The sequence below is a fragment of the Pseudopodoces humilis genome, chromosome 28, assembly GCF_049639895.1.
Source record: "Pseudopodoces humilis isolate 2021_Gansu_Grassland_sample_001 chromosome 28, ASM4963989v1, whole genome shotgun sequence".
In the NCBI taxonomy this organism is placed as follows: domain Eukaryota; kingdom Metazoa; phylum Chordata; class Aves; order Passeriformes; family Paridae; genus Pseudopodoces; species Pseudopodoces humilis.
The window spans coordinates 2,704,629-2,721,027 of NC_142227.1; the positions used below are offsets into that span (position 1 = coordinate 2,704,629).

The following is a 16,399-nucleotide window of genomic DNA, read 5'->3' on the forward strand; positions in this document are numbered from 1 at the left end:
CAGACAGTACATGTAGGGCTGTGCAGTCACAGCAAAGTCATCCCCCACATCACCCAGTGCAGGAGCAGCTGCTGAAGTGCAAGAGGAGCAGACCCAGTGCCCCAAGGAGCCTCAGTGGTCACTCCATGCTGCCATGCCCATGCTGCACAGGCCAGTCCCCAGCACAAGGAGGCTGCATGAACCATGATTTTTCATTGATGGGTGTTCTTCCTCTGTTCCTGTTGGAGTTGATATCGGATAACTGCAGGAAATAGTTGCTTTTTTGGAACTAGGCAAAGTGAAACCCAGTTCTCTATGACCATGCCCACAGTAACGAGCACTCAGAAGCCTCCATCAGCTCTCTGCCGTTACACTGCAGGGATCACCAGTCTCTCTCCACACTCCTTTCTGTATATGTTAGAAACACTAAAGAGTTTCTTTAAAACCATGGTATAAATTCAAATGTTTCATACCAAGTACCCAGTTCAGTAGAGGCAGAGGAACCAAAGCAAGACTGGTTGGTTGAACAGGTTTAGGAGAGTTTCTCACCAACAACGCACCCACTGGGTATTTTGAATTATACTGGGAAAGACAGTAGAGAAGTTACTGATTCTGAAGTTTATATAATTTAATTTAGGTTTAAAATGGAACAAACCCAGGTAAGGGCTGTGGGGGTGCTTGGTGCTCACCCATATCCACCCAGCTACATTTCAAGACATAGTTCTCCAACCCCCAGTTCCTAATGCTCTCAGAGGCATTAATTACACTGACATTTCTGCTCAGCCATTCTTTCACAGCTGGTATTTTTACGATGAGATTAACAGAAGCCACAGTGCGCTTGCAGCACATCAAATTCCTCATCTGAGCTAACAAATATCCTCTTCCTCTGTTGACTGAAAACAACTGCCACTTCTGGAGTTAGACAGATTCTACCTAGAGCAGGGTAGGGCTGTTTCCACCACCCAAATCCCCAGTCAGCAGCACAATGGCACCAGGGAAACCCCACTGGGATGAGTTTCCATGCCAGCAGCCTCTTCTGGCCTGATGCTCCTGGCTACAAAAGGTCCCTTGCCCAAGCTGCACTAATTTCACCACACACCGTTCTCCAGGCAGCCCTGCTGCCAACAATTCCCTCATTCTCTTTTCAGACTCAGGGAGAGGCAGGCTGCTGCAAGGTACAGCTTAACATTTCATATCTCCCCCAGTTGTATTTTTGACCACGCCCCAAACTCTAAGCCTTGCCTTAAAGTTTTAACAAGTAAAGATTAAGAATTTTTACTCTGTCCAGGCTTTCAGAGCTTAAAAAGCAACAGCTCATTCACATACACTACATACTGCCTCACTGCCAGCAGGATTTTACCTGGCTTACAATACTTTGGAATGAGGCCAGAGATTGTCTCAGCTTCTATCAGCACACCTAGAAGTGCTACAGAAATTCCCAGCTGCCCTATATAATCCTTTATCTACTTAAGATCCAGCACTTACTTTAAATGGATTACAGTAAGTCAACTGCATCCTGCCTGTGCAAAAGGCTAGAAACAAACACAAACTAAACCACCATAAAAATATTAATTTCAAGTCAAACACAAGATATTAATCAACTTTCAGGCAGAAAGCAAAATTAAAACAAAGGCAAAAAGAGCATGTGGGAAGGAAGGGGACAATGACCAAAAAGGCCAGAAGACACAGGTTGGTCAAGCTCAAGATCTACAAAAAACTGTTTCTCTCCATGTCTCACTGAGGAAACCCTACAGAACAACAGGATTGTCTCTGGATATGGAGCACCTTACACTGCTCTGACAGACTTGGGATAGCAGTACTTTGAGAGGGAAAAGGTGGATTTTGGAGGCAAGCAGACCATCAGCTAACAGGGATTTACAGAAAGCAAAGCAGGGAACAGCAGCATCTGGAAATTCATTCTGAAAAGAAAACAAAGGAAATATGTCCTGCAAGAAGCCAGAGCACATGGGCATCGTTGTTCTTCACTTTCCCTACATTTGGAAAAATACTGTAGAGCCAATGAAGACCACTGTAATTATTTTCAAAACAATGACTCAGACCACTGAGCTCACAAAACCCCTCCGCTCTGATCAAAGAGGCAAGAAAATGCCTCTGAGCACAGGAGGAGCAAGTGGCTCATCGGGGCCTATCCAAGGTCAGTCCCAAAGGGACGAAGGAATGCTCTGATCCTTCAGTTCACAGCTCAAATCTCTATGAAGAAACTATTAAGAGAAATCCAGCCTGATGACATCATCATCACACTCATGTTACATTCCAGCATTTTTTGCTGAGAGATTCTAGATTCAAGAATGGAACTAAATATAAACTACTAGGAAGGATGCCAGTTTTCCTCGCCTTCCACCAAAGACTCATGTCCAGCATAGCTCACTTATGTTTCTCCTTTATTCCCCTCTTCTGCCTCCAGCACTCTTTAGTCACTTAAAGCAGTGTGAAAAACATTCCAATTTGGGTCACAAACAAACTATGAGTCAACTTTTTTTGTGAAACACTTCTGAAGAACACACACACCTGCATCCCCAACAGGATTTTCCTTCTCCAGGAAGCTAGGAAGTTAAGGCCAACACAAAGCAACTTCAAGATTCCACAGTGTGACACTGCCCCCACTTCGGTGTCACTCACGCACTGGACACACAATTCATCATTTGATAAGAACCAAAGCAGTTGGGATCAATACAGTCCATCAGATTGCTCATGGACGATGTACCAATTCAAACACAAGAACACATATAGCAATTATCAAATTAGGTCCACCCCAGCAGCCAGTATATTTCATGGACACAGTGGATCTGTGGCAGAGGAATCAGCCTATCCAGCAGGCACAGGGGACACTTATTTTCAAGCCATGCTCTGCTCAGCCAACACAAGTCCCCTGCCACTTCAGGCTTTTAAAACTGTCACAGCCTCCCTCTTGCCTGGACAAGATTGAGGTTGATATCCCTACAAAGCAGCCAATGGCAAGCTCCCCACTGGGATCCCCAAATGGCACACTGGGCATACACACACCCCCAGCCCCTTTGAAGCTGGCTGAGATGGTCAGAGCCTGGGAGTTTCCTCCATAGTACTGCTACAAGTGCCAGCACTGCTTCTAGAGGCTGCAGACAGGCCCTGGAGTTCCCAAAAGCTGACAGACCCTCTAGTGCTACACCTGCTCACCCCGTGTGCTTTGGCAGTGAGCTGTGAGCTCGAGCACACACCAGCCTCACAGCAAAGCCTCAACCCACTCATCCATCAGCCCCTCCTAACTTTCTTTCTCAGTCTTTGCTACTATGGAGACACCCTGTGAAACAAACCTGCCCTTTGAGCAAATAAAAGGTGTGGCCAGTTTAAATAGCCCAAAATTCCTAAACTCCAAGTGCTGCAGCAATGCAGTCATGCTGGCTCACAGGGCAGCACACGCCCAGGCTTTATGATCCACCGCTCCCAAGCTGAAACTTAACTACTCGTCAGCCTTGAGTTTTCAAGTCATTGCCATGGAGCAGAGAAGCCCTGGCTAAGCTCAACAGAAATCCTATCAGGGAGAAATAGTGCTGGATGAGTCACCCCAGGAATACAGAACTCACGCAAGGACATTTCTGCCCCATCTGTCAGGGGGTCAGTGGAACACACGGGTTTAGCAGGAACTCTCCAGGCAGCACAACTGTGCCTGAACTGTGGCTGTGCAGAGGCAGCACCACAAATGGGATGGCTCAAACACTGGCCCAGCTGAGCACAACGTTCAATGTGCTCACAGGAAACTTAAAAGAGTTGTACCAGAGCCATGGGGAATGTGTAATTAAATAACAGTTCCTCTTCTTGCTGGTGTGAGAGGACAACAAATGTGGTACTGGTACACCTGCATTTTCCAGTCTGTACCTGAAGCAGATGTCAGAGACCAGAGTCCATCCCTACAGCTTAAAAATGTGCAGTTGAGTGAGTTCATATGTATTAAATATTCTCCTATTTTTTTTTTAATCATCACAGGTTGAAGTCAAAGCAGGCCTGAGGTTTAAATCCAGTATATTCTAAAATAATTTTATTAACAGATATATGACTTGAAGACCCAGGTGCATAAAGCAGCATGCAGCACTCTCAGTTGTTTGGCACACCCAGGTGACCTGATGCCACCCAACAGCCACTGCCATCCCTGTCCCCCGCCACCAACATGTGGTTCCCATGTGTGCTCAGGCCTGATGGGGAGGCCACAAGAGCCAGCTTGTTGCAGCCTCTAACTAAAGCCATAGGAGGGGACTGGAATTTCCTCACAACATTCTTGGCCCACTGCCTGAAGCCATAATTACTGTTCCCATGGCAAAGGTCCTGGATTCACCACAAATCACTTCGATGCAGTCAGCCTGTATCACACTCCAGCAAAGCCTGTTTTAAAAATTAACTTCTCAAACGCCACACAACTGCGCTTTTGGTTTCTGGAAGAGAAATCTTTCAAGCAGAGCTTGACTTAGCCAAGAAACTATGGGATTATTCAGCACCTAAACTATTTTGAGACCTTTCCAATCACCAAAATGCAATTTCACTTAAAGAACAGTGACGTGTCACAGTTCATCCTCTCTCTAGTCCTGCTCAGAGTGTGAAGGAACAGTGATATGAAGGGAAATTAAACAAAGGGCAAGGAGACAAAACAGAGTGAGACCTTGATCAGACTACTTGCAAGAGGCAACTGCAGGGTCAAAGAGCACCTCAGAGCTCAAACACCATGCCTCCATCTTAGGACCATACATTCTTCCTTTTCAGACAGCAGTGAAATTACTGGAAGAAGTAAGTCTTAGATCATGTATTTCTGATCTGCAAGACATTCCAGAAAGCTGTGCATCAGGAACCCCCAACACCAGAATGGGCAATGAGCTTCCTAAACAAATCCACACACTTTAAACTGAGGAGTCTGGAATGGCTACTACAATTACACCTGATTAAAAACAAGACCATTGGGCAGTACAGTGCTTACAAGAGCAAGCCACTGGAACACCTGGGGCCTTTTTAAGTTAAAGAAATTAAATTTAATTAAGACCTCAGAAAAATTAATAAGTGGGTGTAAATACTCTTGATATGTAAATTAAGGATGTGAGAAAATAAAAAAAATACACCAGCAGCCTGCCCTTTAAAGCAATAATGTTGAGCAAACTGAAAAACCTGACTTTGATAAAGTCCTCAACTTCCAAGTTAAGCTCAGCATGAAGACATCAAGAGGCCACTGGGAGTTTGCTGTGACACCATGCTCAGCAGTGGCTTGAGTCACAGGCACTTTTCCTACTTGTCTGAGCCAGCTTTGGGACATTCCAGTGACAGTATCAGATCATGGACAAGGTTACTGAGGGCTCAGTAGCATGTCAGGAGCTGACAGATTTTCTTTCCTGACAAATTTCTACTTTCTGTGCACGTACACATGAGGTATGAGTAAATTTACACCTCAGATTAAAAACAGTTTTCCAGCTCAGATCCCCATTGGTGATTTGGTAGTTCAGCCAGGAAGCTCTCATGAGCACAGTGACAGAATGGAAACCTCGGACTGTGCTGGATCCTGGGAGCAGGGGAAGCTGATGTGCCCTACCCAGGCAGAGGATGGGAGAACAGGAGAAGCTTCACCTTGCTCTCAGATATGCACAGACTCCAATTTACCTATAGAAACCCACTACATGTTACACCCAAGCACTAACAAAGGGAATTCTGTTACAAAAGCTATGCCTGCATATTCAACGACTTACTTAAACACAATCAGATAACATGGCTTCAGCAAAAATCAGTTGAAAGCTTACCTTTACCAAGATGATTCAGCTTTCCAGCCTGCTTCTGCCACTCTTTAAATTTAGATTCGACTTTCTTTAAACCTGCCTCATCTGACTTAACAAGAAACCTCATGTTCCATGCACAATTTAGTTTCACCACTCCCTACCTGCTGTCCAACCAGCACAATGGATACAATGCTGTCCCATGCCAGAGGTGAAGGCACCAGAGGGGATTGCTCCCAGACCTCATCTGACTGGAACCAACGTTTGGAATCCCCCCAGATGAGAGCAATGAGGCAGGCAATCCCACACCCCAAACTCCAAACTTCGCTGAGGTCTACAACTACAGTTTCAGAAGCTTCCTGGTTTAGTTGTAAAACCACTTAAAAGTTATAAATTACACATTGTTAAAAACCAGGGAACCTTAACCAACATTAACCAGTTTCCCAGCAGATGATGTATCAAACTGCTCTAAGGATGCCTTGGTCCACCTTTCATAATGGCTATGAACTATTAACTAACCTTATTGTCCAGGCTTAAGCCTCTCCTCCTTGAATCCGATGGCAAACTGAGCTCCTTGCAGCAGGCAGCATTTCTACCTGAACCAGACGCTATCATTAATTTAAATTTGAGATTCCAGCAGGAGGAAAAGTAGGAGTAACCTTTCCCCCACAGCACTCAGAGCCCCTTCAGACCCCTAAAACAGTGCCAGGCGGTCTGTGCTTAACATAGCTCATTCTGTACTTCCAACACAAAGCTCTGCTGCTCAACAGCACTTTCTGTGTGATGCTCCTACCCCATTCTGTAGGGTTGCTGGTGCTCCCAGCACACCAACTCTGTTCCACCTCAGTCCCATCCCGTAGCATCACTTCCCTGGCACTTCCAAGTGGCCACTTGTGGCTCTCAGTCCCTGGCAGCTCTTGGTCACTGCCTCCTCATGTGCCACTCGGCCACAACGCCAATGGCCAACACACACAGGGTTGAGTTCACTGCAGTCCTGACCCCAGAGTTACAACACTGACTAAATCAAACCCTAACCCTCCAGGCCCACTCTGTCCTGCACATTCCAGTTTGGCGTTTCACGGCACCAGTGTTGATCCTGTGAACGTGACGCCTGTTACCACCCGCGGCCGATAAGGAGCCTCCTGTCAGCGCTCTGAGTTTAGGGCTAAAGCTGCACTTTCCAAACCTGAGACTAGAAGGGCAAAGGTCATATTTGCTGTACTCACAGGAGATAAAAATCTGCTGCTAAACCCTCCCTTTTGTGGCAGAGGTAATTTTGACATATAACTGAGCAGGAATTCACACAAACAAAGGAAATGGAGTTCTCCAAAGGAAAAGGACCGGTTTCTTCATGGAGAAGCATTGTCTAGCACACAAGTTAACAAGCATGGCTTGACATTTTAGCAGGGGAAAGGGCTGTTCCTAAATGCAATAAAGTTGATCATCAATGCCTAAATGACAAGAACTAAATGCTGAGCCATATTATAAGTTTTAAATGTACATGAAATTGAATTACCTTCTGGTTAAAACCAATTTACATGGTACCAGAAATAACCCTTTAGAGCTGAAGATCTACATTTGGTGAGGCTAAAACTAGGTCAGATGCTGAGCAGTGTAAAAAGAGAGAAAAAGTGAGAAGTGCCTACCTTTGTACCAACTGTTATATCTTGGACAATGCTGTAGAAAAAAGAAAGAAAAGGATTAAAAAAGTTAGATAGGTTTGCCACAAAAATCCAGCATAGTTTACAGTAGTAAGAAAAAAGCAAGTCAAAGTGCACAGTTGTCTTTGCAGGTGAGCCAAGGACAGTTTATACAAAGAAAAATTATTAGATGGTGATGGTGGAGACCCAAGACCCAACAGTGCCAGAGAACTGCAGCTCTCCCACTCCCTACGGCAGCACCTGCTCCTCCTGCAAGGGCATGGGGTGGGGGTGAACCCCCCCAGTCCAGCGATGTGACCTCGACTCTGACCACACCAAGCGGAAAAGCATCACGAGTCAGCTTGGTCACCAACATCCCCTTCTGAGTTTCCTGCCCCCAACACCCACAGAGCCCCTGCCAGGCTCTAGAACGGCCGAAGAGACCAACACCAGAGCTCCAGTGGTCCCAGGGCCAGAGCCCAGCTGTGTCCCAGCAGAGCAGGAGCCAGGGCTCACAGCAGCCCTCAAGCCAAGCCAGCACTGCCAGAGCAGGGCCAGACCAGCAGAGTGCCCAGAGGTCCAGGCAATCCCAGCCTAGAATATGCCCTACATAGGATTTCTCTATCAATTCTACAAAAAAGTAGTTATTCAACTCAATCTTAGACACTTAAACCTCCTAAAATGAAGACTTCCTGATTAACTAAGATGAAAAGTAGCACCAGTTGTACTTTAAGTGACCCACACCAGGTCACTGAACTCTACACCACAACACACACCTCCTTACAGCAATGTACACCAATGCAGTCAGAATGACTTGCCTACAGCCTTGCATGTTAGGCCTGGGTGATCTCCCAGAGCCTTAGAGCACCTCCATGTTACTGTTTCATGGGAGCACTCCAGACAGTTTAAGAATTCAGTTATACCCTTGCACTGGTGATTTTTTAGTAATAAATTCCAACTCCCTGTAAAGCAGCAACACAAAACAGAGAACAGAAACTACCCCTTTGGACTGCCATGGATACAGCCCTGCCTGGTTCAGCTCCTCTCAAAGAGCTGCCTGTAATTTCAGAGCACAGGATGCAGCAGTGGCCAGCTGACCGACCTGCAGCAGCTCCACAGGGCAAGGGGACACACAGCAGGTAGGGCAGTCCTTATTGAACCAGCAGTAAGAAACCTGAAGTACTCAAGAACAATTCTACATGGTGATTTAATGTGAAAAAACTTGCATTTACTAGTTCCTGCTTGCCTCCCCTCCTGCAACAATTCATAACTTGCACCAAAGTTGTGTCTGATCTTGTTAGACCACTTGAGAGGCCCCAGTGACTTGAGTGTCCCCAGCTCCAGAAGCAAACCGCAGCTCCAGCACGAGCCAGCTCAGCTCCTCGCACTTCCTCTTCCCCCCAACCTGCCGTGTCATCATAACCCAGCACTCTGCAGCTGGAGCCACAGCCCTGTCCAACGGCTGCTGCGGGAAGCCACGCCATAGTTCCATATTTTCCAGGGAAGTCCTGGGAGAAGGCCGCGTGTGACACCGCTCTGCGGGCCTGGCGCTGGTCACCCGCCGGCCGGATGGGCTGGCTGTACTCGATGGTCAGCTCTAATGAACTAATGAAACCCAGCTGCATGGAGCAGTTCAAGGAACCAGCATCCCTAAACACAGAGCGCATTCCACAGCTAACACATAAACACTAATCCAGGCATTTCCAGAACCTTAAAAAAAACTACTGCCAACAAAGCACAATAAGAACAGGGAATGCCCCACATTTCCCAAACTCTTGAACTTACCCCAGAGCAGTTTCTCCCACTTCCTGTTCCTCCTGTGGGCCTCTCACACAGGAAATGTTTTACATAAAGTGCCTTAGCTGGGGATGGCATTTAGAAGTATCCAACAGGAAGAGACATTTTATTTGCCAAGAACTATCGATTCCTGGGATATTGTTGTAGCCCATTTGACAACATATTTCACAGGAAACAAGCTTCAACCGCATTTCAGAATTTTTATTCAAGAAATGTGCAATGTATTTCCAGTTCACACAACCCCTCAGTAAATCATCCCAAACCTCCTTCTCCTGTCCTGCACATCAGCCTTCAGGAGGGGATTAAAACTTTTCCCAGTTTCAAAAGAAGAGGCAATAAAGCCCTTCATAAAAATTATTTTTCCCATGGAAAAATGGGATAATTCCTATGCAATAAGAGGAAAAATTAAGCAGCACCAGTAAAACCTCCAGGTCATTTTCCAAAGCAGGATTGCCCACACAGACTCCTCACATGTTTTAACAAAGCAACTTATTCAAAGGGGATCATTTGAGCACAGCTCAGGATCATTTTTGGGAGAAGGAGATGGGAGCAGCCTGGAGCCAGGGTACACTTGCTGCCAACTCGGCAAGAACCTAAAACCATTTTCTGAAGCAGCTTTTAAAGTTTCAGCAGGAGACAGGATACACTTTCACGGGGCTAAGGGATCCTGCACAGGGACCTCCAAGAGATGAAGGGTAATTGAGTCTCGTGTGTTACAACTTCTACATTCAAATAGCAACTACTTTAACATGCACGGAACATCCGCCTTCTCTGGAACCACAGCTGATAACAAACCGATTTTTGCCACTAGAATGTGTGATCTCATGTGCTAAGAATTTATTTGGTTTGTTGTTTTGTATTGGTTTTCTTTTAATAATATCATTCAACACGATGAGCAACTGGTTAAAAGCAGCAGAACGATACTGGACTGAAAAAATTGTTAAGATTTAGGGATTTTTATGGGTTTTAGGATGAAAACAACACCGAGACGCCACCTTTTCAGCGTGTAAAAAAGCCCAGACATGTGACTACGCCCAGACTAGTGTTCTGAGGCAGAAAGCGAGAAGGCTCTAATTTGGGCTTCCCGTACTTACGGCTCTGAGAAAACAAACTGCTTACTCGGAGGCCTTTAGAAATATTTTAACTACTGCGCGCTAGAAGAAACAAAAAACCACATCACTAAAAAAAAAAAACCCACGCCAAACAGGAGAAAAGAAGCACAGAGGGACTCGTTTTCGAGAGAGATCCCCTGATAAAACACCCGCTTTAGAACGAACTCTGCCACAGAGAGGCCCTGGCGGGCGGTGGTTAAAGAGGAATCGACGATGACCAAGATAAAAGTTGTGCTCTGGAAACTCCCCGAGTCCGAGCGTGCGGAGAGAAGTTTTCTTTTCCGGAGTTGCGCGGGACAACGAGAGCGGGGCCGCGCCCGCAGCTGTACCTGCGGCGCTCAGGTGAGGCGGCGATGGAGCCCTGCCCGCCCTCCTCCCGCCTGCGAAACTTGGGCGAGCGAAAACCGGTCACAAAAGGAACCCAGCGAGACCCCCCCCCCCCCGGGGAAGCGCCAGACAATGGGAGGGAGCGCGGCCGTGAATCACCCGCCGCCCCGCCAGGTGCGCCCGCCCCGCCCCCGCGGAGCCGCGCCCGGGCCCCCCACCCGCCCCCGCGGCGCTCCCGGACCGCCGCCCCCCGCCTGGGCCCCGTGAGCCCCCCCAGGCCGGCAGTCCCGGAGCTCCCCTCGGCCGGGACCGGCGGTGCGCTCGGAGCACACGCGGGGCCGGATCGCACGAGGCGGCGCACTGGGCCCGCTCCTGCTTCCCCCGCCGCCCGCGGGAAGGGGTCCGGGAAAGGGGGGGGAGGCGGGCCCCACACGAGACGACCCCCCTCGCCAGCCGCGGCCGCGCCCGTGGGCCCCCCATAGGTATCGTCCCAGCCCCCGGCGAGGGTCCTCGACCCGGGAGCCCCCGCACCACGGGAGGGGTCCGGCAGCGCTGCTCGCGGCCCCGGAGCGGCGCCGGGCGGGACTCACCCGTCCATTGCACACGGAGACGACCCGGGAGCGGAGTGGAGGCGCCGCAATAGCGGGACGAGCGAGACCGCTCCGTGTTATAGACTCACAAAATGGCGGCGCCGCCCGGCCCGCCTCGCCCGCGCCAGTGCTCCATTGGTTGGCGGAGCTGTCACACTGACGGGAGGGCGGGACCGCCCGCCTCCCGGGGTTGGCGCCCTGGCTCCCCGCGCGAAGCCGATTGGCCGCGCGCGGGGTAAGGGGCGGGGCGAGTCGCCGGTGCGCGGCGCCATTCGGTAGGCGGAGGGAGGTGGCGGGGAGGAGCCATCTTCAGAGCGGGAAGGGGGTCGGGATGACACCCAGAGCCGCCATCTTGATTGGGGGCAGGGCATCCGGAGGCACGGCGCTGGGCGCCATCTTGGGTACGGGCAAGGGGGTCCCTCCGCGTGCACGTTGTGCTGCCCGGGGCCGCGGGGGCGGCTCGGCCCCGCCGCCATGTTGGGGGCGGGCAGGGAAGCCGCGCGCCGCCGCCATCCCGGGTGAGGAGCGTCCGCCCGCTCTGCCCCTCGTGGTTCGCACAGGGCCGAGGGGCTTGCTTAAAGTATAGGATGGAGTGTGTGTAATCGCAATTAGTGTCTTAAGGATAAAGATTACCAGAGGTGAGAGAGAGGTAAGACGTTAAACGTACTTGCCGGCCTGTGGCTCAGGTACCGTTGTGACCCTTTGCTGTCCAGCCCAGCTCTGTGGCCCATCAGGGGCACTTCACTGTGGAATTAGATCGGCTTGTCTCACTCTTAATGTTGATCGTTGCCTGTAGGCCACACTTCTGCGGGGATTCATGTATATTCCAGGGATTTGGGGCTTGGCAAGACTATGGAAGATTTGCTTTGCAAGTGCTGGGCCACCTCTAGTGAATTTCAAGCGACTGTGGTGGCTTTGTGTAAGATCTTTCTGTGGCTCCCGCAGGGTGACCAGGGCAAGAGTGGGGGTCTGTCCCCATCCCTGACCCTCGGGCAGAGCTGGATCCTCCCCACCACTGCTCCATGGAGCCACTGCTGCCATGGATGAAACACTCATGGATGAAACAGCGAGTATTTGCTCACTGGGAAGGGGATTAGTTGGTCAGTTTCTTGCTAATTTCTGCTCTCAGCTAGGCTCCTCTGCCCTGCCAGCCCTCCCACCCAGGGCTTTTCTGTCAATGTATTTGGCAGTTCTACCAAAGTGCCTCTGCCACTGATAACTTGTAAAACACCAACACCTTGGCCGTGTATGTGAGGGCTCAGAAAATTGTTTTAAAAATAAGAGTGCAGATGAAATTTGGAGTGTTTTCCCTGGGCAGTGTTTCTGCATTGTGTCAGGTAACTCTGGCAGGTACAGACATGCATTTTGCATTCTCGTGTCTCTCTTGAGTGCACACTTGACATGTGAGTAGGGAAGAGAAAAGGTAGAAGTGAAGTGGTCTATTTTCTCCCAAACCCGTGTTACTGTGCCAGGTTCTCTGGCTGGAGCCCTCATTTCTCATCGGGGCAGTGCTCAGAGGTTTCAGTGGCCAGGATCAGACATCACCCAGCTGACTTTTGTCACCCTCCGTGAAATGCCAGAGCTTCCCTTGGCCTTGGATCTTTCCAGGAGCTGGGAACTCTGATTCCCAAATCTTTGGGTTACTTGGCTTCCAGTTTGGCCCCTGTGGAGTTTAAAACGGAAGAAAAGTGTGTTCTGACCTATTGCTGAAGGCAACTAAACCTATCTGAAACCACAAACAGTTATTTACTGGCTCCTGCATATGAAAGGCTCAGCTGCTGCCTCAGATTTACAACTGGAGGCAAAGAATGGGAAAATGATGGGATTATGGATCCACTGTAGCTGAGAGCCAGGGAGATAAAGTGATGTGATCAAAGAGAGCAGGAATTTAGCTGCCAACACAAAGCTCCCTGTGTTCCCTTTGACTGTGCCTGGTTTAAGGTGAATTTCCCATGGAGGTGTTTCTTCTGTAAGAAAGGAATCCCTTGATGGTAGAGGATGCTGTGGAGACAGAATCCCTTTTTTTTTCTCTATATGGAGTATTTCTGTACCCTAAGGAAGAGTACCCTGAACACCCCACAAAGACTGCAAACATTCATTAACACTTGTCACCGATCACAGGCCAGGACAGGGTTTGGTTTTCTAGTAGCTGCTGAGATGAGTTTATGGCATGTGCAGGTATTCCACATGCTTTTCAGGTATCTTTGGCAGAGCAAACAGGTAAATGCCACCACAGGGTTCTTGATTTCCAAAGGCCTTTCCCTTGCAGGTCTGGTCTGACTTAAAAGGCTTTTTAACATTTGTGCAAGTTTAACCTGATTTTCCACAGTTCTTGCAGAAATGATGATTGTGCAACATTTTATCAGCCATTTTCCTGCAATAGGAACAGAGTTTTTTAGACAGCATCTGCTCAGGTACTAAGGGACTGCAAGTGACCAGTGATATTGTTGTGGTTTTCTCTGGGCCAAAGGGGAAAATGCTTTTAAGAACAAGATTACACTTGATATGAAAGCACAGCAGGGAGCAGGACCAGCCCCTGTGTGTCCTTGTGTTTGTTTTGAAAAACAAGCCCAGATGAAAATGACCATAAAAAAAAAAAAAAAAAAAAAAAGAGGAGGGCAAAGGGAAAAAAATGAATCAGCTTCTTTTGTACGATCCTACAGCAGCGTCCCACGTCCCACCCTGGTTCTGGCTGTGGTTCCTCTGGCCAGGAAGGGCTCTGGGGCACACCCAGCTTATTCCCTTTTTGAGCCCTTCCTGCATGTGTTATCTCTTGGCATTTAGCTCACCAGCAGCAAAGAAAAACTCTGAAACAAAACCGACCCTTTCCTGCCTGTTCCTTTTGTATTGTTACACAGCTCCACAGCCTGTGTGGGGTCATGGACGCTTCTCTTTGCAACCTTGTCCTTCGCAAACTGGCAAAACTCTTCCCCTTCTCCTTCCTCTTCCACACAGTGTTTCTGCAAGCAGTTTGAAAACCAGAATGCTCCTAAACAGGGGCTCAGTTCATGAACCAAACCCAAACCCATGGGCACGGTGGTGTGTGCTGGATACTGCTGCCAATGACAATTGTTTTCCTGGAAGTTCCTCTCCTGCCCCATTATTCCCAGCAAGGCCATAAACCAGGGAACTCTCACGGATAACTGTGCTACCACTGAATCCCAAAAAAGCCATGGAGCAGGGGGTGTCTCCAATCCTGCTTCTCTCTGTAGCTTTTAGTTATTTTCAATTCATCTCAGTGAACACGGTGGCTGAGATTTTGATTTTTTTTTTATTTCAAAGCGTATTGGCAGCTTTCAGCAGTATCTCACAGTGCCAGAACATTCTTCTGTGCATCGTTCACGATGCCACATCACCACTCTGGGAATGGTTAGTGCAGAGCAGGCGGAGCAGGAGCAGAGCAGAGCAGAATCCCTGCAGAGTTTGTCAGTCCAGCATGTCTGGCTCTGACCCACAGCCTCCCCTCCTCGTGCCTGAGAGGAGGGAGCAGGAGAAGGACTCAAAGTGCCTCTGCAGCTGGGGTAGTTGGAGGAGGAGGGGTGGGAGAGCTGGTTGTGTTAGTTCCAGCATCTGGGAGAGTAGTGTGCAGCTCATACCTGCACACACGTGGCTTTCTGAGCAGGACACAACATGAATGAGGGGAGTGTTTCTTCCATTGATCCACGAGGGTTTGGCAGCATGGAGTACTATCAAAGAGTGTTCTGACTGGTAGTTGATAAATAAATGGCTTTGGAATTAAGCTTCATGTGCTGTCAGTAATAAAAAGAAGTGTTCTTGGAGACTGATTTTTTTACAAGGGCCTGGACAAGGGGGAACGACTCCATGATTCTGTGATTCCTGAGCTGTGTATGGGCTCCCTGAGCAGGGTGTCTGTGACAGCTCTGCCACCACAGCAATGTGAGACCTGTGCAGGGCCAGAGCTGAGCAGGTGAGAAACACTCTGCAAGACAGGAGAGCTGCACCTGGGCATGGTTTTTGTTGCCACTGCACACCCTGAGTCCCCCTTTTCCAGCCGTGGGTATTTCATGCTGCAAGCACCTTCATGAACTTCAGATTTGAAGTAGAATCACAAAAGCTCACATTTTACATATTTCCTTCTTTTTAATCCACGATGCAAGAGACTTCTCTGTATTTCTGCTGTTCCCCGTCCATGTTATTTCAGCACTTCCCTGTCCCCACGGCTCCTCCCGATGCTCTGGGGTGACTCATTTCCTGCGCGGGACGAACCAGCCATTTCCTGGCTGTTCAACGCAGGACTTTTTTCCCCTCCTAGTCAGGGTTGGAGTGGTGAAGATTAGGTTATGGTTTGATGAATCTGTGATTTGATTAATCTATGGTCTGATTATTCCTCCTTCAATTCATCCCATAGCTGCTCTTCCCCAGAAATCACCTAGCAGCACTTGCAGCTCATGGCTGCCCTTGCTCTCCGGGATCCAGGGCTCATGATTTGGACTCTGACATTAAATTCATCACTCTAACAGTGATCACTCTAACCAGTTATAACAGTGCCATCCTTCCAGTCACTGCAAACCAGATCTTCTCTTCATTCAACCCATTTCAGCTCATAATAAACAAGATTTTAAAACCAGTAGGCAAAGCCACTGATCTCATAGCACAGATCAAAGCCAGAAATTTTGATTTATCCCCTAAGTGCTACCAAGGTTGCTTATTGTCATTTGAGAAATCCAGATAATACCTGTGTTTGTATTAGACACAAGCTATCAGAAGGCTGGGTTGGTTCCTGTATTGATTCTGTGCCTGTATTGATTCCAGTTCTTCCCTCCAACCTGTGCTCCCAATTTCCTGAGCCACTTCTTATTCCCATCCCATGCTATGACTAACTTGTGGACAGCTCTTGGAGCTCAGACATTGCCTGGCCATTGGAATGCCAGCATGAGGTGTCACAGCACTTTCGAGCAGCTTTTTACTTCTAGATTTTTAAATTATTCTTTTAATCTTATTTGAACACTTGGACTCATCAGCCTGCCATAGACCTGGAATGTTGGGGAAGAAACCCCCAAACAGTAGGGATGCTGCCTGTGGAGTCTGAATGGAGCACATGTGAAGGGCTGAGCTCTGAATAATTCATACCTGTAATGATTTATTCATGCCCAAAGCTGGATACCTCCCTGTGACTTTCCATTATCTCAAAGAGAAGGCCGGTTCCGATTCCATTCCTCTGTCCCAGCCCAGTGCCAGCTCCTGAGCTGGAC

The 16,399-nt window shown here is 48.6% G+C and overlaps 1 protein-coding gene across 3 annotated transcripts in view; it reads right to left on the bottom strand.

Moving 5' to 3' along the window:
- The window catches only part of PTBP1 (polypyrimidine tract binding protein 1), a 28,172-nt gene extending 16,866 nt beyond the window's left edge, over window positions 1-11,306 (bottom strand). For 2 of the 3 annotated variants that reach the window (XM_005531195.3, XM_014259948.2), the window contains exons 1-2: window positions 11,187-11,306; window positions 7,367-7,397 (exon numbers count right to left, since the gene is read on the bottom strand). In XM_005531195.3, the coding sequence (XP_005531252.1) occupies window positions 7,367-7,397; window positions 11,187-11,194 (39 nt within the window). In that variant the 5' untranslated portion in view covers window positions 11,195-11,306. The remainder of the gene's footprint in view (window positions 1-7,366; window positions 7,398-11,186) is intronic. The other variant, XM_014259949.2, reaches the window with a different exon arrangement.
- Window positions 11,307-16,399: the final 5,093 nt, after the last annotated feature.